General features: G+C 42.5%; 1 protein-coding gene across 4 annotated transcripts in view; it reads right to left on the bottom strand.

Moving 5' to 3' along the window:
- Positions 1-25,472, bottom strand: part of DPP6 (dipeptidyl peptidase like 6) — a 2,068,973-nt gene that overhangs the window by 136,839 nt on the left and 1,906,662 nt on the right. For all 4 annotated transcript variants that reach the window (XM_073677704.1, XM_073677702.1, XM_073677705.1 and 1 more), the window contains 2 exons: positions 24,013-24,136; positions 6,380-6,418 (listed from right to left, as the gene is read on the bottom strand). In XM_073677704.1, coding sequence (XP_073533805.1) covers positions 6,380-6,418; positions 24,013-24,136 — 163 coding nt within the window. The remainder of the gene's footprint in view (positions 1-6,379; positions 6,419-24,012; positions 24,137-25,472) is intronic.

Genomic DNA, 25,472 nt, shown 5'->3' on the forward strand with positions numbered 1-25,472 from the left:
TGACACATTGCTTTAATCAGGGTCTCTGCCCTTACATTATGGTGCTCTCAGATTACATAGCAAAAACCTGCTGACACATGCCCTTTAAGCTCAGTCTTCATCCACCTAGCCTGATTAACACCTCCTCAGTGTACCGTCTCCTGTCTGTGGCTGAATCTCCATTTAACTAGCCAAATTGACAAGCTCCTCAGTGTACCTCCTCCCTGCTGTTGTTGAATCTTCACGTAAAGAAGCACTCCTCCCATCAATGTTTTTATTCTCTTAATATATTTCAATCATCATATTATATAGCACTGTGTACTTACAATTGCTCATTTTGCCTTTCTACCCAGTTAATTCTTCTGTTTTCTCTGCTCTATGTAGAAACAGGAAGTCTCTTGTCCCTTCAACTCCTGACCCAGCTGCTCCTCTCCACCTCACTGCCATTGACTTTTGCAGTGACTGGTGAGTCATACAGGGATAATTGACCTCCTGTTTCGACACGGAGCTTAGAAGGACTCAGCTAGTCAGTTTTTAATCACGTGATGTTATAGACCCAATGGAAAAGAGAAGTATTATCTGGGTAGAAAGGCAAAATGAGCAATTGTAAGTACACAGTGCTATATAATATGATGATTACAATATATTAGAAGATAAACATTTTGATGGGAGTGCTTCTTTAACTAGCCATATTGACAGCTCCTCAGTGTTCCTCCTCTTTGATGCAGCTGGAATCTCACTTCTCAGTACAAGCTGCAGCTGTCAGTCATGCTGTGTGAGAGTTGCTAGAATACACTTGGACTTGCGAGCTCTCTTAAAATATTCATTTTAATATCATGATGAAATAGCCATTCTGACATGGCTTTTGAAAAGAAAGTACACCAGCCTGATTAGAACTTACTCATTAGCTAATGTATGCAGTTTTTATTTTGCTTTTACAATTTAAAGCAACCGACACTTGATGTAATAGAAACTCGTTATTACAGCACCAAAATATATATATATATATATATATATATATAAAACTGAAGCTCATTATGTTCAAATTAGTTTTTCCTTGGATTAGTGTAAAGTAATTACAATTTGAGAAATACTAATTCACTGTATCATATCTGTGTGCCATATTAATCCATAACGCTTCCACATGACATCCACTCATTGAAGCTATATCTTTCGACTATAGATTAATTGTTAAATATCCTTGACTTATTATGAAGAGACCGCTTTGGTTAAAGCACTGGGCATTCAGTCTGAATTTTAGTGATTAGGGATGTTTTGTTAATAGATGACATGCCTTAACTAATCTGTTAGTCAATCTTGATTTTTACTTCAAATGTCCATGTTTTAACTCTACAACCCTTATCAGATAGAGTATAATGTGTCCCCAAAATAGAAAAAGACAAAGAAAATCACATATATCATGCACATGCCTGTGCCTCCCTCCCTCTGCTCCTCTAGTCCATGTCCGCTCTCTATAGACATCAATAGGACGTTAAAATCTGATCTCTCAGTGAACTGGAAATCCATTTTATCTTTAGCAGGGTGGATTTTAGCAGTTTTTCAGAGCGCAGGATGAGTTCAAGAGGAAAAGAAGTGGCTTACAAGTGGAGAAAGTACCGGATTTCTTTATATTATTATAAAATGTATAAGATTTGCTAATATTGATTTATGCTAAGTTTGTTGAACTAACATTGAGCATTTTCTGTATATTATCCTTTTCTGGTAAATTGTGTCAAATTGCAATTAGATTTTCTTCTTATTCTGGTAGATGATATTATGGCCACCATCACTTCCATATGGATACATACTTATGCAGGTTTGCCTCATAGGATTGTAATAAAAACCACTGCAGGAGTGTTATCAGTGGACATACGTATAAATTGTCATCTAGATGGTTGATTACTTACAATTTGATAGTGGGTTGTCGGGTCTTTTGCTAAAAGTCTGCAATTACTTGCTAAAATTTCAGCCTTAGAGTACAAGTCTGCAGTTACAATTCTCGCAGCGTGCGCACCGCATGCTGTCAGGATTCACCAGTGTTGGCGGGGAAAAAGGGCGGTCTAGTGACAACAAGTATGCGATTTGCACTCTTTGGGCCACCGTCCGACTAGACGTACTCAGCCTTTGCCTAATTCATGCTTCAAAAAAACTGGATATAAATATAGATAAGGCACTTCAAACAAATCTATAATCCACCAAACCTGCGCTATATTATTAGTGCAGAGAAAAACGAAGAGATCCAAAATTATAAAACAATTAATTTTATTTAGTCAATCAATAAAAATCAGAAACATGATGTAAAAATATATGTATGGCTAAATAAAAGAGTGCCCAGTATGAGAGACTGGTTCCTGAACTGGAATTTAATTATATTAAAGGCTCATCAACTGTCACAGTATAATATATCAGAGTATTATAAAAGACTCCATACAGACCCAATATAATGGTATAGTAAATATAATATAATAATTATTAATTAATGGTCCTCTATAAATATAAGCATAACTACACTGTGGGCAGAATTATTAGGCATATGAGTATTTTAATCACATGATACTTTTTATACGTGTTGTCCTACTCCAAGCTGCATAGACTTGAGAGCCAACTACCAATTAAGTAAATCTGGTGATGTGCATCTCTGTAATGAGGAGGGGTGTTGACTAATGACATCAACACCCTATATAAGGTATGCTTAATTATTAGGCAACTTCCTTTCCTTTGGCAAAATGGGTCAGAAGAGAGATTTGACGGGCTCTGAAAAGTCCAAAATTGTGAGATGTCTTGCAGGGGGATGCAGCAGTCTTGAAATTTCCAAACTTTTGAAGCGTGATCACCGAACAGTCAAGAGTTTCATGGCAAATAGCCAACAGGGTCGCAAGAAGTGTGTTGGCCAAAAAAGGCAAAATAACTGCCCATGAATTGAAGAAAATCAAGCGTGAAGCTGCCAAGATGCCATTCGCCACCAGTTTTGCCATATTTCAGAGCTGCAACGTTACTGGAGTATCAAAAAGCACAAGGTGTGCGATACTCAGGGACATGGCCAAGGTAAGGAAGGCTGAAAAACTACCACCTTTGAACAAGAAACATAAGATAAAACGTCAAGAATGGGCCAAGAAATATCTTAAGACTGATTTTTCAAAGGTTTTATGGACTGATGAAATGAGAGTGACTCTTGATGGGCCAGATGGATGGGCCAGAGGCTGGATCAGTAAAGGGCAGAGAGCTCCACTCCGACTCAGATGCCAGTGTGGCGCCCCTGAGGGTTCAGTCGCCCAGAGGTGTGGTGTCTCCTTCTCTCAGGTAAGGAGGGAGTGCGACCCGGAACCCCAACACCCGCATTCAACACTTCACTGCTCCAGGCCGGCTGGAAGGGCAAGATGCATTGTGTTTTCCTGCTGAGCCCTGTCCCTGGTTAGAGTGGGGGGAACCAAAGGTAGGGGGAACCAGTAGTGGGTGTGGGTGGAGGATGTAGAATAGGGGAGCACCATTATAGGAGGTATATAGAGGGAAGCCATCTTAGGGTGGCAGGACAGAAGAAGGTTAGAGAGTGAGGACAGTCAGTCAGGGAGCAGAGTCTCATCAGGAGCTCTGCTCTACAAGTTGGGGCCTAGTGATAGAGGCCCAGGAGGGGATCAGAGGAGTAAGGCTCCGTTCTATAGAAGGGATCCCAGGGGTATGGCGAGTGCAGGACAGCACCCGTACACCCCGAATCTGCCAGGTGTCAGAGGGATCAGGCCGCAAGAAGGGGACCGGCCCCTGGACCAGCCGTGTTACTCCAGGTCTTGGCTGGAAAAAACGGAGGCTTCTGACTTTTATGGTGTAGTTGCCACAGCCTCATCGTAGTCACTGTGAGGGTCAAGTAGGTCCGGGAACTCCAGGTTGCCCAGAGGGACTTCAGAGTGCCTGATCGGGACTGTGTGTGGGGAAGCACAGGGCAGGAGGGAGAAGACCCAGCGTGAGAAGTTGGTCTAGTAAGGAACATAAGGAAAGCAGGGTTCCGTCAAGCGCTCCTGATCAATCTGAGGAAGAGCTGAACACCCAGTCTGGTGAACGCAGCGCGACGTGGAAGGCTGACACCTGTACAGTGTACCTGTGGAACTTACATAAGAACTGTGAGTAAAAACTCGGATGACTGCACTGCACTGCCTCCGTCAATTATTTCAGCTGCGCCATCTCTCCCTCTGCACTACAAGTCCTAGCATCACTACCCACCATCAAACTCCACACTGCCCCGGGGGCTCGCTCCGCCTGTGGGGAGCAGAAACATCCCAGCTGCCATCCCATCACCCCCGGAGGTCTGCAGCAGCGCTGGTAATCCTTACCAGGTACCACAGGTGGCGTCACGAACTATTTATTTCATTTTTATTTCTATCCAAGTTCCAATCCCCTTTTTCAAGAGTGACCCCAGGGTACGAGCCCGGGAGCTGACCACCGTGACATCCCCAAACCAGGTAAAGGCCCGGGTACCGAGTCGTCCCCATCCCCTGGGCGCGTCACCAGAAAGGTGGAGGTGGGGTACTGGTATAGGCTGGTATCATCAAAAATGAACTTGTGGGACCTTTTCGGGTTGAAGATGGAGTGAAACTCAACTCCCAGACCTACTGCCAGTTTCTGGAAGACAACTTCTTCAAGCAGTGGTACAGGAAGAAGTCGATATCGCTCAAGAAAACCATAATTTTCAAGCAGGACAATGCTCCATCACATGCATCCAACTACTCCACAGCGTGGCTGGCCAGTAAAGGTCTAAAAGAAGAAAAAATAATGACATGGTCCCCTTGTTCACCTGATCTGAACCCCATAGAGAACCTGTGGTCCATCATAAAATGTGAGATCTACAGGGAGGGAAAACAGTACACCTCTCGGAACAGTGTCTGGGAGGCTGTGGTGGCTGCTGCACGCAATGTTGATCGAAAACAGATCAAGCAACTGACAGAATCTATGGATGGAAGGCTGTTGAGTGTCATCATAAAGAAAGGTGGCTATATTGATCACTAATTTTTTTGGTTTTTCTTTTGCAAATGTTTATTTCTAAATTTTGTGCACTGATATTGGTTTACCTGGTGAAAATAAACAAGTGAGATGGGATTCTATTTGTTTTTTATTAAGTTGCCTAATAATTATGCACAGTAATAGTTACCTGCACAAACAGATATCCTCCTAAGATAGCCAAATCTAAAAAAAACCCACTCCAACTTCCAAAAATATTAAGCTTGGATATTTATGAGTCTTTTGGGTTGATTGAGAACATAGTTGTTGATCAATAATAAAAATAATTCTCTAAAATACAACTTGCCTAATAATTCTGCAAACAGTATAGTATGCTATAGGATCTTATGATGGGACACAAAGTAATCCTATATTCAGATCCACATCTGAACGCGCGGAAGAAGCTAGCGGGCGAAGTGCACGTCGGGGTAAGGAGAGACAGTGTCCTGCACTCGTTCCTGGTCACTTGCACTTTTGGCTCTCTTGTCAGGTATATGTGTTGTTTTTCTTTACCTTGAGCTTACTATTAACCTCTACACTATGGTTTCCTCTATGTGGATATAGCATTGATGTGGATCTGAATATAGGGTTACTTTGTGTCCCATCATAAGATCCTATAGCATACTAGTTATGATTATATTTATAGAGGACCAATAATTAATAATTATTATATTATATGTATTATACCATTATATTGGGTCTGTAGGGAGTCTTTTATAATACTCTGATATATTATACTGTGACAGTCGATGAGCCTTTAATATAATTAAATTCCAGTTCAGGAACCAGTCTCTCATACTGGGCACTCAGTTTTTTAGCCATACATATATTTTTACATCATGTTTCTGATTTTTATTGATTGACTAAATAAAATTAATTGTTTTATAATCTTGGATCTCTTCGTTTTTCTCTGCAGTAATAATATAGCGCAGGTTTGGTGGATTTCGCCTAATTCATGTCTAGTCACATACTTGCAGTCACTTGACCTCCCGCTTTCACCACTGACACCGGAGAATTCTGACAGCGTGTGGTGAGCACACTGAGGATTCAGAAGTCTGCAGACACATAAAGTGACTGCAGACTTTTAGCAAAAGACTGGACAACCCTTTTAACCTTACAGACACAAATATTATTTTACTTTTTGGGAAAAAAAATAGCACTACCAAACATATAGATTGATGATACTTCAAATCATATAAATAACTATTGATGTGCTGAGGATACGACACAATTTTGACCAATGCACTATCTGCCATCTTTACTGGGCACTCCTGTTTTCTTATGAAACAGCATCAGGGGATACTGTTACGCTTCATAACTACTCTTATTTATTACAATCCTTCATCAGGACCCAGTAGGGTGCGACTTTGAGTATCATGTAAGGAAATGTTTTCATTTGTTATTTTAGTCTTACCTGTCTGTGTAGCCAAGCTTCACTTTCATCTTCATGTTTCTGGGGACAAAAAAAAAAAGAAACACAAAGGATCAGGTTTAGTAACTGGCACACACATGGGAAATATATTTATAAATCTCACACTTGATATTTGGGTCTACAGTTCTTCTTCCGTTGGCTATGCTTACGTTTTCTTCAAAGCAATTGTGTGATTATTCGACTAGAACTATTTGGTGGTCTTAAATTTGCTGCAAAATGTGCAGATGCTGTGGCAGATTTTTTGGTGGATTTTGTCATGGATTTCATCCACTGAATAACATAGACTATAATATGCAGCAAATCCAGTTTTGAGAATTGCAGTTGGCCTTTAAATCTCCACAAAGAAAGTTATTGCTAATTGCTAAGCATCAAACTCAATGTTACTGTATTTTAACATGCAATGAAGTTATAATGTAAAGCATAATGCCGATTTCTTAAAGGGAATGACCTATTGTTCCAATCAAGTTTTTATGTTTTATGCTTCTGGGACTTATACTAGAGACTCATGTGGCACCCCAGGAGTCCGGTTGCCACAGTGGCATTGCCTCCCTCACAAGGGGTGATGCCATGCCTGGAAGTAAGGAGGGGTCCCCTAATCAGGTATACCAGCATACAACACTTTCCTGGCTCCAGATCAGAAAGGGGAGCTCTTCCACTTCAAATTGGAAGCTGGAGGCGAGGTTAGTAAGAGTGAGTTGAAGAGAGTTGGAGACAGGAGAGCGACGAGGAAGGACCTGGGGAAGAGGTTGCATATGCAATAAGACTATATGCAATGGCGAAAGACTTTATCCGAAATGCGTTTGCCTGTTTTTTTGCTGATGGAAGCTGTGACTTTTTACTATATTTAATAAAGAAATGTTTTATAAGAAGACTCTGACACTGAATCTCCTCATTGCTACTCTTTCTTACCTTGCAGAACTGAAAGTCTCCATGCATCTGATCTCCCGGCGGGTGAGCTGACTTTCCTACATATCGTTAAAGAGGTTGTCCAGCCTTAGAGTACAAGTCTGCAGTCACTCAATATGACTGCAGTGCAGACTTGTGCTCACTGCATGCTGTCAGGATTCTCTGGTTCTAGGAGTAGTAGGCGGACATGTGACTGCATATGATTGCAAGTATGAGATTTGCATACTTTCAGCCACATTCTGACTAGATGCCTCTGGCCTTGCTCAATACACTTATATTGAGTGAAGCAGTCCACATCTAGTTGGGACATGACATGTATGCAAACCACATACTCGAGGTCCCGGCGCTGGCACTAGAGATTCTTCCCAGTGCGTAGTGCGAACGATGTTAAGATTCACAGGTCTGAAGTCACATAGAGTGGCTGCAGACTTGTACCCTAAGGCCGGACAACCCCTTTAAACTGCGTTTTGGCACCATACTTAAAAAATTGGTAATTTCTTTAATGACACAATCCCGCTAACAAAAGATGAATCTGCTTGCAGGGTTGGACTGGCCCACCAGAGAACCGGAGAATCCTCCGGTGGGCCCTGGCTTCTCCTACAGGAGAGTTCATAGTGCAAACCTTGCAGCTGCTATGGGGCTCTTGAGTGTGGGAGAAAGGTGGGCCCTCAGAATCAAATCCTCTGGTGGGCCCAATGTCCTTCAGTCTGACACTCTCTGCATGCCAGTGTGATGAGCCTTTTTGAATTTTCTAAGCGCACTTGGATTTTTTTTCATACTTCCCAATTGCATGAGAATTACAATTTCAGGAATGGGTTTTTCATTCTTTTCTGTTTCTTCTGCTAAGATATACTGGCAAACAGGATTATTTGACAGCACAGTATATTTTAGCAGAATAAATAGAAAAGAAAAAGAGCCCCGTGCCTAAAAGTGTAATTCTAATAAAAATGCAACATATGAATATGGTAATTGAACATGTCCCACACTCCATTGCTTGTTACTTCTTGCGTCTGCTTGCACAGAAATTTGTCAGGTCCCAATTAACATTCATTGTACTGCACTTCAACTGCAGATGCCGCGTTATTTGATTTTCTTACAGATGCAAAATAAATGACAAGTGTTTTTTTAAAGATCCTATAATATTATGTGGTATTAGAATAAATATCAATTTATGCCATAAAGTCCAGACAAACACTACCATAATACACAGATCACCAGAGAAAACACAGGGACCTTTAAATTGCCCATAGGAAAGCAGTTTCATATCACAACCATCTTGTGGGAGATCCGCACATTCTGTTAGAAAATTACTACTGATACTTTTCCCTAACATAATCTTAAAAGTGGCCACCAATGGCTGAGCGTCACTTTAATATTATCAGAAAATACACCCCAAATTAACAATTTCCTGAGATAACATCTGAGGAGGCTTTATCAGTCAGACGCAGACACTCTGCTTATTGATCATGTATTACAATGCGGGGCATAGATACAGCTACAAACCATTTCTTCTGAAGAGGAAATGCAAGATAATGCAGCAAATCTCATTACAGTCACTATGGAAATGGCTAATGATATCCAAAAAGAAGCCGAAATTAATGAATATGAAAGTGACTAGTCATCCTAAATTTCCAATGCAAATAACTCAGCCATACAAGCCTCATGTGAAAAGGCTGAAAGACTAAGAATAATCCATTGAAAAAAAGATATTACCAGTCTGCAAATGGGGGAAACTGAGTGTACAATTTACCAATTATTAATTACAATAAAGCAACAGAAAAGTCATGATAAAATAATATAACTTTTCTGATTCATTTTCAGTGAACAACTAGAAATTCCTTTAGGTCCAGAAATATTTGGACTTTGACACAAGTTTTAGCATTTTTGCTGTTCACCAAAACATAGTCAAGATACCGTTATATAATCAGTATGGGTTTAAAGTGCAGACTCTCAATTTTAATTTGAGGGTATTCACATCCTAATTGGAGGAAGGGTTTAGGAATTACTGTTCTTTAATATGTAGCTGCCTCATTTTAAAGGGCCAAAGGTAATTGGACAACTATCTCAAAAGCTCTTTAATGAGCTGCATGAGCTATTCCCTCATTAATCTATCATTAATTAAGTAGGTTAAAAGTCTGGAGCTGATTCCAGGTGTGGCATTTGCATTTGGAAGCTGTTGCTGTGAATTCACAACATGCGGCTAAAGGAGCTCAGTGGAAGAGAAACAGACCATCATACAGGTAGCAAGTTAGCTCAGTAGTTAGCACTGCAGCCTTGCACCACTGGGGTCCTGGGTTCAAATCCCACCAAGGACAACTTCTGCAAGGAGTATGTATGTTCTCCCCGTGTTTGTGTGGGTTTCCTACTAGTGCTCCTGTTTCCTCCCACACTCCAAACACATACTGATAGGGAATCTAGATTGCAAGACCCAATGGGGACAGTGCCAATAATGTCTGTAAAGCGCTGTGGAATTAATGGCGCTATATAAGTGAGTGTAATAAAATAAATAAATAAATTAGACTAAAAAAAAAGAAGACATCCATCAGAGAGATAGCAGAAATGTTATGAGTGGAAAATCAACAGTTTAGTACATTCTGAAAAAAAGTGTACTGGTGAGCTTGGGAACTCAAACAGGTGTGGGCGTCCACAGAAGACAACAGTGATGGATGATCACAGAATTCTTTCTATCCTTCCCATGGTGAAGCAAAACTCCTTCACAACATCCACCCAAGTGAAGAACACTCTCCAGGAAGTAGGTGTTTTAGTATCTAAGCTTCCCATAAAGAGAAGACTTTATGAGAGCAAATACAGAGGGTTCATCACAGGGTGCAGACCATTAATCAGCCTTAAAAATGGATTAGACTTTGCTAAAAAACATATAAAGAAGCAAGCCCAGTTCTGGAAAAACATTCTTTGGACAGGTGAAACTAAGATCAACCTGTGCCAGAATGAGGGGAAGAAGAAAGTATGGAGAGGGCTTGGAATGGCTCATGATCCAAAGCATACCACATCCTCTGTAAGCATGGTGGAGGCAGCGTGATGGCGCGGGCATGCATGACTTCCAATGGCACTGGGTCACTAGGTGTTTATTAATGATGTGACTGAAGACAGAAGCAGCCAGATGAATTCTGAAGTTTTCAGGGCTATGCTTTCTGCTCAGATTTCACCAAATGCAGCAAAGTTAATTGGACAGTGCTTCACAGTACAGATGGACAATGACCAAAAACAAACTGCAAAAGCAATTTAGGAGTTAAAGCAATTCAGGAGTTTTTTAAGGTAAAGAAGTGGACTATCCTGCAATGGCCGAGTCAATCACCAGATCTTAACCCTATCGAGCAGCATTTCACATGCTTAAGACAAAACTTAAGGCAGAAAGACCCACAAACAAGCAACAACTGAAATTAGCTGCAGTAAATGACTGGCAAAGCATCACAGAGGAGGAAACTCAGTATTTTGTGACATCCATGACTTACAGGCTTCAGGCAGTCATTGCATGCACAGAATTCGGTGAGTGTCCATAATACTTCTGGATCTAACTATAAATCTCCTATAACATGTTAAATGGGGGTCTCATCTCGATTGAAACTGAAAAAGCAGTCAACTTACAGCAGGGTCTGGCTTCCCTAACCACCAGCGATCAGCATTTGGTTATTGGCGAACTGGTGAAACTGAAGCTGCGACTTTTGCTCTCAGGTATAATTAAAGGGACTCTAAAGAGTTTCACCATCTTCTAAAAACAATTCCACCTCAGCTCCATTGAAATGAGTGAGGCTGATTGGCAATACCAGACACAGCCTGTAGGTAGAGGTGGAGCTGTTTCTGAAAGAAAGCAACTTTTCTAATTCTATACAACCCTATGTAGTCTTTTTAAATAGCCTACGTATTTCTGAGTCATCTTGACCTGATTAGTTCAGAATTAAAAAAAAATAAGCTCCCTAGATAAACAAATCTTCCGAAATTCATTTCAGGCACATTTGTGAAATCAGCCTGCAGCTGCTTTTCAATCTGAATAAAAGGCAGCCTGAATTGATAGTGCCCTGAAGAGATGTTTATTATGCTCTAAGCTTTAGGGCTCATTGAGACATTATTTTTTTTACACGTATTTAAAAAATGGTACTAGTTTTTATGTGATTATGCTCAGAGTTTTAACAGATTTTCATCAAAGTGTCATCCAAGTTTCATCCGAGTTTGGTCCGAGTTTCATCAGTTGTTTTCAGATGGGAAAAATAAAAAAGTTTCTGTATCTTCTCCTATCGGCAGTCGGTAAATAACGAACAGCACTCCATTAACATCCCAATGCTAACAAGTCCTATCTGTAAAAAGCACAGATAGAGCTCTTATGTGAGAAAAAAAAGACACCTGAATGAACCCAAAGATTGAAATAAAGTTTAAGGTTGAGCTTTGTTAAATTTTAGTAACTTATAGCTAGATTAATAACAAATCTTAACAAATTGTTTTTGACTGGACAACCGATTAGAGGTTAAAGGGAACCTATCAGGTTCGATAACGCTATTAACCTGCAGGCATAGGGTTAATATCAATTACTGTCCACCGTACTGGACCTCCTGATGACGGGTATTACACAGTGATAGGGAGATAATAGATTAAAATGAAATTAGTTTATTGCAATAACGTGGAACTTTCTCAAGCCACATTGAGAAAGTTGGCTTGATGGCTTGAGAAAGTTCCACATTTTGGAATGAAACGTTGCCATCACAATGGGTCGATAAACCACTACATTTTTGGACCTTGGAGTGCTGCCTTCATTTTTTGGATTATATCTAACTAACTATCTAATCTATCCATCTAACTAACCATATATATAACCTTACCCTGGATCTAGAAAGGAGAACTAGACAAAAGTTATGAGATGTGTCAGAAAAGCCACATAGGACTGAAATGAGAGCGCTCAGCTCCTCTACAGATAGAACCATCATTTATCACAGACTTTCCTGTCACTTTCCTAAAACATTTCAAGATTATTTAGGCATCTCAGGTATAATGAGGCCTCTGCATGGAATGATGATTTGCTGACTGTGCAGTCACATAGGCAGGTAGGAGGAATCTCATTAAACCAATTCACTTCTTACTACAGGCGATGATTTACTGATTGACTCGTTGAGTGTTATTTCACTGAATCTCTTGTTAAATTGTGTTCTCCACCTAAATATTTTTAGACAATATCTGATTACCATGGAATGCGTGACTTAAATGCAGTTTTTCCTTTTCTCTACGGTCAGTACATTGCCAACACAGCTCAGCTGAACAGTCGTATCTTACTAGTTGCTAGGGACACACGTCCTGACAACCACCGCTCAGTTGTCAAGCAGCAGTTCCCGGCAACCAGTCATTCTCTACATAAAGCAGAATTTTCACTGAAATGAGGCTAAATGAAAGAAAGTTGAGAAAACAAAACAAAAACAACAATGAAGATTTTACGACGAATCCGAGGCAAATTCACAGTCGAATCCACCTGCGTTTTTGCAGATTTGCAATGGATTTTACCCAATGCACGTAGTGAATTCGGTGGTGAAAATCTACTACATAAACTAATTTCTTCCATAATTTAAAGGGAATCTGTCAGCAGGTTTTTGCTACCTTATCTCAGAGCAGCATAATGTAGGAAGAGAGACCCTGATTCCAGTTTACTGGGTGCAGCAGGCACCAGGTTCTCTATGTACATTGTCTATTGACAATGAGCTGCTTATCACAGGAGGGGGTGTGGTCAGACCGGGGCTCACGTGCACTGTGGTCCAGGCACTGATAATCTCCTGGTGAAAAACCTTCACTGTATGGAAACAACAGCATACAGCCAAATAAGTGACACATCCCTGAAATCTGTATCTCAGCTGCTACCTCATGCTGCCCTCAGATTAAATAGCAAAAACCTGCTGATAGATTTCCTTTAACTGTAAATTTTGCACCCCAGCTAAATTTTGCTATGTATTTTGTGTAAATGTTTTAAGCATTGTGTGTATGAGATTTGTTACTGTAAGTTAGTAAGAATGGAGAAGTGGTCACACATTAATGTGACTGGTCCATTCATTGTCTGCATTTGCATCTGGACATAACAGCCAAAAGAAGGTCTACTAAGGCTATGTTCACACATCATGGTTTTTTCAGGGTTATTTTTCTGCAGCAAAACCTGATCTCTTGCCAGGAGGTTGTTCTGGATTTTTGTTGCTGTTTTCTTGCTTTTTTGTGTGCATTTTTTCAGTGTTTTTTTCACTGTCCTTTTGTCATTGTTATGCATGTGCATAAAGTTCAGTGAAAAAAAAATCTCATTCTGGTTTAGACACAAAAAACGCTCAATATTTGACACCTGCATTTTTGGTGCGTTTTTTCAGCGTTTTTCTCACCACCCATTACTTCCAATGGGTGAAAAAAACGCTGAAAAAACACTGAAAGAAGTGACATGCTCTATTTTGCAGAAAAACATGCAAAGCACAAAATCCTGAACAAAAAAAAAACATGATGTGTGCAGGAGATTTCTGGAATCTCATAGACTTTGCTGGTACTGCAAAACGCAGCTGAAAATTTGCATCAAGAAATGCAGAAAAAAACATGATGTGTGAATATAACCTAAATGCACAGGATCCTTGTCATGAATGGTTATGAATAATTCTTGTCCAATACCAGCATATTTATCTTATGGGGGACTCTCCCCGGACTCCCAGACTGCTCTATTGAGAGGGGGTGGAGATTGTTTGATTTAACATATGGAGGACTCAGATAAGTAAAATCTTGTCATTATACTATATTCATGAGAGGTTTAGCTTAATAAGATACTCCTGATGAACCTTGATAAAGGGGAAACGCGTTGAGTTGTATAGGCATTGAGTCTTACATGGACTGATTGGGCAGTAAATACGTTTATTTCCTTGAGTGGATTCCCTGTCTATAAACAGCAATCATGAGCTATATATTATTTGATTGGGCAGTATTTATTTATTCATTGTAATGGATCCTCTGTCCATGTCATGAAAGTTGTTTACAGTACATTTAAAGGTTTATCTATTTATGTGTCATGAAATCTAGCAACAGTGAATTTAAAGATTGATCCATCTATATATATTGTTTGCATCTTTGCACTTTTTTGTATCTGTGGCCAAATTGTGCTGATCAGGGCTGCAGATATAGATTTTTTGTATTTTTTCTATTTTCACAAGAAATAGTATGTTCTCCACTACCCCTTTTGGCCGTCATCATAGGGTGTCATAGGGGTTTCAGGGAGAGTTATCGTTGATCAGGGGCGCCATTGCGCAGGAAAATAGGGTGCCAACCTCCGCGGTATGGCAGGGTGAGGTAGGGCCCTAATAGGGTGAGGCACTACCCCCTCCCTTTATTTTTATTGTGCACTGATGATGTGGTTTGTTATTTTATGGCTGTCAATATTTTAATATATTATTAAAGGTTATATTTTAGAATTTGTTATGAAGAGATACGATTTCTGTGAACTTATAAATAATTCTTCTAAAACTGGAGGTTTCAGTAAAATAGGAGAACCCATTTGTTATATTACTTATGTTAAAGGGGTTGTCCAGTCAAAAGTGATAGGTCTGCAGTCGCTCAATACAAGTGTATGGAGAGCGAGGCCATGCACAATGGCCGGGGGTATGAATAATACATACACATCCTCCATTAAAAGGTCTCATACCGGCGAGTCCCCGCAGCCCACAGTGCCTGCACAGGGGGGATTCATAAGTCTGCAGTCACACAGAGTGACTGCAGACTTAACACTTTTGACGGACAACCTCTTTAAGCTAGTTTTTCTAATTTGATTGGATTACTGCAAACAGCAGAAAATTGGTAAATCTTGCTACTTACTAAACATAATTTGCAATGGGGTTGAATAATTTTGATTGCAACTGAAGATGATAGCTTCTGATCGATAAGGAGTTTGACTACTGGGATCTACTTCAATCATTCTCTATGGCATTATTGGGGGTAGCTGAGCGCAGTACTCAGCTACCACTGGCACTGCCATGGAGGGTGAATAGCACGGTGTCTGTCGTGCATGCTGTTTTTAGAAAAAAACTTTCAATGTTGTGATAATAACCCTTTAAAGTGTTTGTCCAGATAAGAAAAAGGTTGTCGCTAGTGATGAGCGAGCATGCTCGCTATTGCTCGGTGCTCACCCGAGCATCTCACTGCTCGAGATGCTCGGCGCTCGCCGAGTATTTTGGGGTTGCTCGGGCGGGAACTCGGGTCCCCTCCCTGCATATTTGGTGCTCTTTAGAGAGCCAATGAACATGCAGGGATTGCCTGCCATGCACTGTAATACCGTAGCCATGTTGGTTGTGGCATTACAGTGATTGGCTGGCCGCACAGCGTCATCGGGTCTATATCAGACCTGGCGCCGCCATGCTCGTCACAGTCACTCCGGACCAGACAGTGTAGGGAGAGCTGCTGCTGTGTCAGGGAGAGATTTGATCGTGTATTAGGTAGTGTAGGGAAAAAAACGTACATTACACATCTTAACAAACAGTCCTTCTGAGGACTAATCCATCTGCAGAGATATCAGGCAGGCAGGGTGTATAGGCAGGCGGTGTACATAGCAGACTGCAGTGCATATAGCACAAGAGGCTCCATTCCAATTCTGCCTTCTGCTGCTGTTAGATATTTCTGCACAAAGGCCCAGGTCTCAGGGGCCAGGAATACTTTTCTTTGGATCTTAATCCTCATTATTTGCTTAAAAAGCAATCCAGAGAATACAGTTTTTCTGCGCCATTTGCTTGTTGGCACTGCAGAACACAGCCAGGTCCTTTCCATATTAGAGCGCTAGAAATCCAGCTATTTAAAACTGTGTTTTCTCCGTCAAACGGATCACATATACGTTGTCAGAAAATACTGCCATTTCTGGCCTCCATTAAAAATTTCCTATAGTGTGTCATTGAAGCAATTCACCGCAGTTTGCTGTTCAAACTACTTACCTACAGGCCAGGTATTTAAAACTCTGTTTTCTCCATCACACGGATCACATATAAGTTCACTCCAAACTCAGTCATTTGTAGTGAGCGTGGTAGATATTGTCCTCTATTTAAAATGGGCAAGGCACATGGCAAGGGACGGGGAACTGGACGTGATGGTAATGGTGCATGCAGAGGCCGAGGACAAGACCGTGGGCAAGCCGAAATTGTGCCACAACAAACACCCACATCTTCTCGCCTGACCTTCCTGTCCCAATTTCTAGGGGACCGCAGCACACCACTACTGAACCCAGAGCAGTGTCAAAAGGTTGTTGGTTGGATAGCGGATAATGCTTCCAGTCACTCAGCCACCACCTCCACCACCCCTGTCTTCCACATGGTCAAGTCTCAGTAGCTGTGAGTCTGGATCGCATATTCCTCACCCTGATCCTCCTTCCTCCCACCATGCCAAGTACCCAGAGACAACTGATCCCACACTTGGACACTCTGAAGAGCTGTTCACTTTTCCATTTATAGATTCGGGCCTCTCGCCCGGTTCACTTGAAGTAGGGCAAGAGGAGATCACGTGTAGCGATGCTCAAATATTTGAGCAGCCACGGTCACACGAAGTTGACGGTGGGAAAGTGTCACAAGAGGTGGACGATGATGAGACACAATTGCCAGAAAGTCAGGAGGAGGACCAGAGTGCTGAAGTGGAAGACGAGGTGGTGGATGATATAGTAACTGACCCAACCTGGCAGGAGGACATGCAGAGCGAGGACAGCAGCACACAGGGGGAGGGAGGCAGGGCACCCCAACAGGCAGGAAGAAGCAGTGTGGTGGCCGCAGACAGTAGGCAGGCAACCGTTCCCCGTAACACCAACATGAAGGAAGTTGCCAGTGCAACTGTTAGGTCTTCCCGAGTCTGGTTGTTTTTTAAAGACTCTGCCAATAACCCCAAAAAGGCCATTTGCACCACCTGCCAGGCCAGCATCAGCAAGGGTGGCAAAATGAGCAGCCTGACCACCACCAGCATGATCAGGCACATGGAAGCAAAGCACCCGACTTTGTGGGCCGAACCCTAGGGTCCAGGAACAGTGTCTGCGGGTGGCACCATTGCTTCTTTTGCTGTTGTGCATGCAAGCCAATCCACAGTCCATGGTGCATGCGAAGACGCCTCCTGCCCTGCACTTGTCGTTGCACACTCTCAAGTAGCAGCATCAGGAAGCACGTCCATGTCCTTGTCCCACTGCAGTGTTCAGTTGTCCATACCCCAGTCCTTGGAACGCAAGTGCAAATATGCAGCCAATGCCCCACAGGCCACACGACTAAATTCTCACATTTCACAACTGCTTGCGCTCGAAATGTTGCCTTTTAGGCTTGTGGAGACGGAAGCATTCCGCAACCTGATGGCGGTGGCCATCCGTCAGTACTCGGTCCCCAGCCGCCACTATTTCTCCCGGTGTGCCGTCCCCACATTACACAAGCACGTGTCCCAAAACATTAGCCGTGCCCTCAACAACGCAGTTACCGGTAAAGTCCACCTAACCACGGATACGTGGACAAGTGCTTGTAGGCAGGGACGGTACATCTCACTGACGGCACACTGGGTTAACATAGTGGAAGCTGGGACCCAGTCGGACCTTGGGACAGATCACGTCCTCCCGACGCCAAGGATTGCGGGCCCTAGGTCAATCAGGGTTGCCCCCACGGTCTACAGCTCCTGCACCTCATCCTCCTCAGCCTCCTCCTCCTCTTCAGCCCCCATCTCCGAAATGACCACATCAGTCACAAGCTGGAAGCACTGCAGCACTGCCTCGGCCAAGCGGCAACAGGCTGTGCTGAAGCTAATATGCTTAGGTGAAAAACTGCACAATGCTGAAGAGTTGTGGACAGCTCTGAAAGAGCAGTCAGATCTGTGGCTCACACCGCTGAACCTACAGCCAGGCATGGTCGTGTGTGACAATGGCCGGAACCTGGTGGCGTCTCTGAGGCGAGGCGAGCTCACACACGTACCATGCCTGGCCCATGTGTTTAACCTCGTGGTTCAGCGGTTTCTCAAATCCTACCCAGAGCTGCCAGATCTGCTTGTTAAAGTACGCCGCCTGTGTGTCCATTTTAGAAAGTCAGCTGCAGCTTCCGCCGCCCTTGCAGTGTTTCAGCAGCGTTTACAGCTTCCGGCTCACAGACTGGTGTGTGATGTCCCAACGCGTTAGAACTCTACACTGCAGATGTTGGGAAGGACTTGTGAGCAGAAGAGGGCAGTTGTTGAGTACCAGCATCAACAAGGCAATCGGTATTCAGTTCAGACTCGACACATAAGACCTCAGGAGTGAATATGGATGTCAGACATATGCATCATTCTCCATAACTTTGAAGACTCCACCAAGATGGTGAGTGGCGATGACGTCATAATAAGCATCACTATCCCGCTTCTCTGTCTTCTGAAACGCTCTCTGCTCACAATCAAAGAGGATGCATTGCAGGCGGAGCATGATGAGATGGAGCAAGGAACCATACAGGGTGATTACACACAGCTAAGCCTCATCTCATCCCAACGTGGATTGGGTGACAATGAGGAACAGGAGGAGGAGGAGGAAGGACAGGAGCTAGTTTCCTGCACTATAGACGGTACTACCTACAAAGCTGTCATACTGTCTGTTCAGCGTGGATGGCCAGAAGACAGAGAGGAGGAGGAGGAGAGTATGGTCAGTCATCCTCTTGGTGAGTACATGGAAGTCTTGCCTGTTAGTAGTCTGGCACGCATGGCTGAGTTTATGTTACGCTGCCTTTCCCATGACCCTCGCGTTCTCAAAATTTTGGGTGACAGTCATTACTGATTGGTGACACTTCTAGACCCATGCTACAAGGAGAACTTTATATCTCTTATTCCTGAGGCGGACAGGTCTACAAAAATGGGGCAGTACCAGAAGGCTCTTGTTGCGGAACTATTAAAAAAATTCCCATCTGAAAACGCTGGCGGCAGAGGGCACATTTAGTTGGACAACCAAGGGGTACAGGCGAGAGAGACACAACTTCAATCCAGCAAAGACAGGGGAACACTGTCAAAGTTCTTGTAGAGTTTTCTCAGACCTTCCCATCGCACAGGCCCTGAGGCGCGGGGTACTCTCACAAGGAGTGCAAAGTTTGGGAAGATGCTGAGGGAGTACCTTGCCAACCATACCAACGTCCTCCGTGATTCCTCTGTGCCTTATAATTATTGGGTATCCAAGCTGGATACGTGGAATGAACTGGCTCTCTATGCCTTGGAGGTCCTGGCCTGCCCTGCCGCCAGCATTTTATCAGAGCGGGTTTTTAGTGTTGCTGGTGGAATTATAACTGAAAATGCTGACAGGCTGACTCTTATAAAAATGAATAAGGGCTGGATTGGGCCAGACTTCTCGACATCACCGAATGATAGCAGCGTAACATAAACTCAAATCCAGTGTCTTTTCTTGGGAGGTGTATTCCTATGCACTTTTTCACACCCACACATGGGTATAGGCTTCCTGATTTTGTCTATTTGCTCTTGTCCTCCTCCTTCTCCTCATCCTCCACCACCATATCACCAGGGTGACCGTGGTCCATGATGCAACACCCACATAATTTTTTTAAAGGGTGTTTATGATGCCCGTGAAAACTTTTTTTTATACAGTATGTTCATGTATACCCCAGAGGGGTAAATGTTTGTCAGCCCATACACTTAGTGCATGGCATTACAAATATACGAGGCCCGCTTCTTTCTAATTGGAACATTTTTTTATGAGGCCCTCCTCCACGTCTCTTCCAAGGGGCATTGAAGTGCCTCCAAATTTTTGGCAGCCATTGCATTCACTGCATAGGCCAACACCGTGGGAGGCTCTCTCCTTTCTAATGGGAATTTGTCATTACTGTGGCCCTGCTCTGTGTATCTTTAAATTCTTAGTGGGGTTTTTCCTAAAATTGGTCAGCCATTGGGCTCACTGCATACCCTATAACTGTATAGCAGACCCTCTCCTTTCTAATGGGAACATGTCATACCTTGTTACTGTGGCCCTGCTCCATGTGTCTTTAAATTCTTAGTGGGGTTTTTCCTAAAATTGGTCAGCAGTTGGACTCACTGCATACCCTATAACTGTATAGCAGACCCTCTCCTTTCTAATGGGAACATATCGTACCTTGTTACTGTGTCCCTGCTCTATGTGTCTTTAAATTCTTAGTGGGGTTTTTCCTAAAATTGGTCAGCCGTTGGACTCACTGTATACCCTATAAGTGTATAGCAGACCCTCTCCTTTCTAATGGGAACATGTCATACTTTGTTTCTGTGGCCCTGCTCTATGTGTCTTTAAATTCTTAGTGGGGTTTTTCCCAAATTTTGGCAGCCCTTGCAGTCACAGCATGGGCATTACCACTATAGGAGACCCGCTCCTTTATAATGGGAACATTTTTTTTACTAAGACCCTCCTCTATGTCTATTGGGTTGCATCCAAATTTTTGGCAGCCCTTGCAGTCACTGGATACGCAATAACAGTATAGGAGACCCACTTGTTAATAACGGGAACAACAAAGCATAGCCGGCTGATGGCTCTCTAACAATAGCTAGGGCCGCCTGCTGGCCTTTTAAGAATAGTAAGGGCCGTTTGATGTCCCTATAAAAATAGGCTTTATGACTTTCAGAGTCCCTCCATCATAAATGAAACAGGATGTGTCTGATGATGTGTCACACACCACATTGCCAGATAAGGTTGTAAAATGTTAAAATGACATTTCCCGGTGAATGCATTTGTCTTAAAAAATAACGTAAAAAAACCAAAACAATAGGATCTTTCTTTAGTATAAAAAACAGCGTCACCAATTTAACCTCAATGTAATCACATTGTTCAGCTCATACACCTCCTCCTCCATCTCCGAAATGATCACATCAGTCACAAGCTGACAGCACTGCAGCACTGCCTTGGCCAAGCGGCAAAAGGCTGTGCTGAACATAACATGCTTAATGCTTAATTGACAAACCCCCCAGCGCTGCAGAGTTGTTGAAAGCTGTAACACAGGCTGTCAGGCTTGTCACCACTACTCCAATAGAGCGGACTTGGTCCGCAAGACACTTTTGAAGCACTGGCCAATCCTTCAGATGGATGAGGACATAGGCACATTTGTTACTTCTGCGCCCCAAATCACTTACGAAAGAGGCAGATCCTTGAGGGATAGGCTTGTTCATAGCCACTACACTAGCCATCATGAAGATAGCTGGCTATCAGGGTCCATAAAGGGCAGTTTCAGATGTAGTGGGTGTGGGGCCTGTAAATTGATGACCCAGGGCAAGAAAGTCACGAGCAATATTACGGGTGAGACCTTTGTAATAAAACATTTCATCAACTGTAGGTCTAAAGAGATAATTTACAAGGCCACGTGCTTCTGTGGTGCTGATTATGTAGGTAAAACCAAAAGGGAGCTCCAGAGAAGGGTGGGGGAGCACCAGCGACACATTATTGTGAAGAGAGATACCCCCATAGCTAGACTTGTCAGTACCCTGCATCCAGATCATCCGGAAGCCATGAGATTTATGGGCATCGACAAAATTCCTCCCCCTCCCAGGGGAGGTGATTGGGACAAAATGATCCTACAGAGAGAAACCAAATGAATCTTCAAGCTACAGACTGTCACCCCATATGGCCTGAACGAACAGCTGTCCTATAGGTCTTTTCTTTAGCCATAGGGACAACACAGGGTGAGGAGTGTAGGGACAGCCGCCGCGGAGTGGGGGCACCAATTGCGCAGGTTTTTAGGGTGCCAACCTCCACTGTCAGGTAGGCATTACTGTGTTTATTGTTTTGGTAGGGTCTGTTTAGATCTCCTTTCTCTTTCCTGTCATCATCTGCGGTCCAGATAGTCGTTCTCCCTGTGCCTCACTTTTCCTGCCCCTTTAAGTCCTGTCATTCATTTGTTTATAAATCTCCATCCATCCTTCATTTGGGGAGGAATGTGCATCTGTCTTTTTGCACCATTTGCCTCTAGCCCACTGACTTTTCCGACCCCGTGACAGATTTCCATTGCCATCCACTATTAGGGTGCTGTGTGATGTTAATGGGATATATGTCATCACATCCAGCCTTTCTATGTTTAGCTTTGGTGACCACACAGGTTTGTAGTGGGAGCTCTGCCCACTCTCCTTCACCATAGCGATGACCATTCGGTTTAGTTCTATGGTTGTCATCACTACTGCAGTAAGCGTCTTGCCCGATCTGTTAGCACTGCAGCACGCGCATACCGGAAGTGACGTTTGCGTGTCACCGCCAGTTGATGCGGTCCATGTGTCGGAAGTAATGGGGCCGCAACCGGAAGTGACGTATTGGCCGCACAGGAGCGCGGCTTAATATAAAAAGGTTAGACGCTGTCCATGAGCTGCGCAGCACGCCAGAACCGGCGACAGATCTTGACACACCAACAATTAACTGCCCTGATGATACACCAATGTGAGGAAACGCGTCGGGAGTGTGTATATTGCACGGCTGGAGGCTGAGTTTTTAAGGAGCCCTGGTCTGTGAGCTGATGAGAACACTGGAGATTATTGACATCAAAGTGGTGAGACTGCTCCATTATTTTAGTGACTCTCTAAATTAACCAATATATGTCAAACCCAGTCTGTTGCTTCTCACAGCTGGTCTATTGTTATTGACCACCCATCTGCCAGCTATTTGGTGGGTGAGTTGTATATTAGTATTCACCTGTGTCACTTAATATTCCTAATATTTAGGGAGGTGTACGTCCCATAACAGGTTGTCAATTTTTTTTTGCACTTATGGTCCTCGCGACCTTTTTATTAAGTCTTCGAGATATTTTAGCTGAATTAATAAAGGTTATATTTTAACTTTTTTCACCTCGTCCGTAAAAGTGGCGTAATACTCTGACCACGTTGCTGACAGTAGTGATCTGGGAGTTAGAGATGCTTCCAGGGGTCTTCCCCATGCTGTTCCCATGTCATTTGAGCACTGTTCCCATCGATTTGGGCAATTTGCTCGACCCGAGCAACAAGTACCCGAGCATTTTAGTGCTCGCTCATCACTAGTTGTCGCCTATCCATCGGATAGGTGATAACTTTCTGATCAGTGGAGTCCAGACACTTTTATTAACGCCACTCCATTCTAACTGTGATAAAAGTGTCCCTTTCTGCTGATTGGTGCAGGCCCCAGCAGTCGGACCCCCACCAATCAATAAGATACTACCTTTCCTGTAAATAGATGATAACTTGGTTTGAGCAGACAACTCTTTTAATGTGTATAGTATGCGAACAACTAAGGCTCTTTGGACATTGTCAATTAATTTCTCCAAATGTCAACCAGGGACAAGAGGACCTAGATATGTCTGGGCAAACAAACATATGGATGTGGTACCCAATTCAACACACATGATCCCAAGTGCTATAGATATGTCCCTAATTCTATATCTTTACATGGCGTTTTACTTCATCACAACATACACATTGTTCAGGTGGGGAACCTGTTTAGTATTCTTCAGGCTTTTGTTTATTGCCTCCACTTTTTCTCTTCTTGTATTTCTCATCTGTTCTTGTACAGCAGTAGGTAGTATTGACAGAACTCAAGCAAAAATCAATGATGCCCCTTGCCCCTAATTTGTAATTTGAAGAACATTCATTACTCCAAATAACACAGTCATTTCAGAAAGTGACTACATTCTGCAATATAGTCAACGTTCGCCTCGGCGCTCCATCTATCACTCAGATGTCACAATCCAGTCTGTTCTAATACTTTGCTTTTTGAGAAAACTAAATCCTAGTATAAGAAAAAAAACAAATTCATTTACCTTTGTGCAAACTCCGGTAATAGCATCGCACAATGTCAAAATGGAGATATTCTGAGCCCTGTTTAACCAGTTGACTGCCACCTTGGTATTGGTTGCCCATTTCACCATAGTTATATAGTATTCTCTGCAATGAGAAGACAATATGATAAATCGTTACGGTTGTTAACTTCCAGACCAAAAATATTAATAAATCAGTTGTATTTACTATGTGAATTTATTTTCTGAATGTTTAGTCCAGTGGACTGACAATTGTGATCAGGAGGGGAAAATCAGCTCTTCTGAGGTGGACCAGATCATGCATTGTGGTTGCACATATATCCCTTTCAGTCCCATCACTTGATCGACATTTGTCCCTTTTCAACCATATTAAGTATGCAACTATGAATATTTTCATATCAACAACTTCTTAGTCCATTTTCACACTTTCAACATTCATGGTCTGAGCATGAGCTACAATGTCTGGAGCGGCCTTGAGGGCTTCAGACCTGAACTCAACGCCTCATATATGCCTATAAGGCAGTTGAATTCATGTCAGGAGACCAGCGACCGGTTCAGACTTTGCAATCTGTACTTGGACCATGAATGTCAGTTTTGTGTAGCCGACCTTACTCGTACTAACAATTTGGTTACTTCTGGAAATTATAAGTGGTCTGAGCAATGGCACAGCAATTATGGCCAAGTAAAAAGTCATATAAATTGTTACTATTCAGGCTTTTGAACACTCAAACAACTAGACAAATCTGTGAAGAGCTCAAGTAAAAGTTCAATTATCAAAGAACAATGCTATACATAGATATAATCAGTGTCAATATACAGCGGGTGAAATAAGTATTGAACATGTCATCAATAAGTAAATATATTTCTAAAGGTGCTATTGACATGACATTCTCACCAGATGTCGGTAAGAACCCATCCAATCCACATAGGCAAAGAAATCAAACCATAGGTGTCCATAAATTAAGTTATATGTAATGATGAGAAATGACACAGGGAAAAAGTACTGAGCAATTCATGCGACTAGTACAAGTACACCTGAGCAATTCATGCGACTAGTTTCTCCATACAGGAGGCATCTTGAAGCTGTCATCACCAACAAAGGCTTTTGTATGAAGAATTAAATAAATTTCAGTAAGCATGTTCAATACTTTTTTCTGTGTCATTTTTCATTATTACACATAACTTAATTTATGAACATCTATGGTTTGATTTCTTTGCCTATGTGGATTGGATGAGTTGTTACCGATATCTGGTGAGAATTTCATGTCAATAGCACCTTTAGAAATAAATCTGCTTAGAAAATTGGTGACGTGTTCAATACATATTTCTCCCGCTGTAAATAGAGGAATCCCATAATCTATCCTTTGCTCTATGTTTCAATGCATCAAAGTTTCATACTCAAAGATTTTCTAGCTTGCGCCGACCAAGATGTGCTTTCCTCATATATTTCTATGTAGCATTTG

Source organism: Phyllobates terribilis, unplaced genomic scaffold (genome assembly GCF_046119375.1).
Source record: "Phyllobates terribilis strain yellow unplaced genomic scaffold, ASM4611937v1 Scaffold_4__5_contigs__length_816908805, whole genome shotgun sequence".
Taxonomy (NCBI): domain Eukaryota; kingdom Metazoa; phylum Chordata; class Amphibia; order Anura; family Dendrobatidae; genus Phyllobates; species Phyllobates terribilis.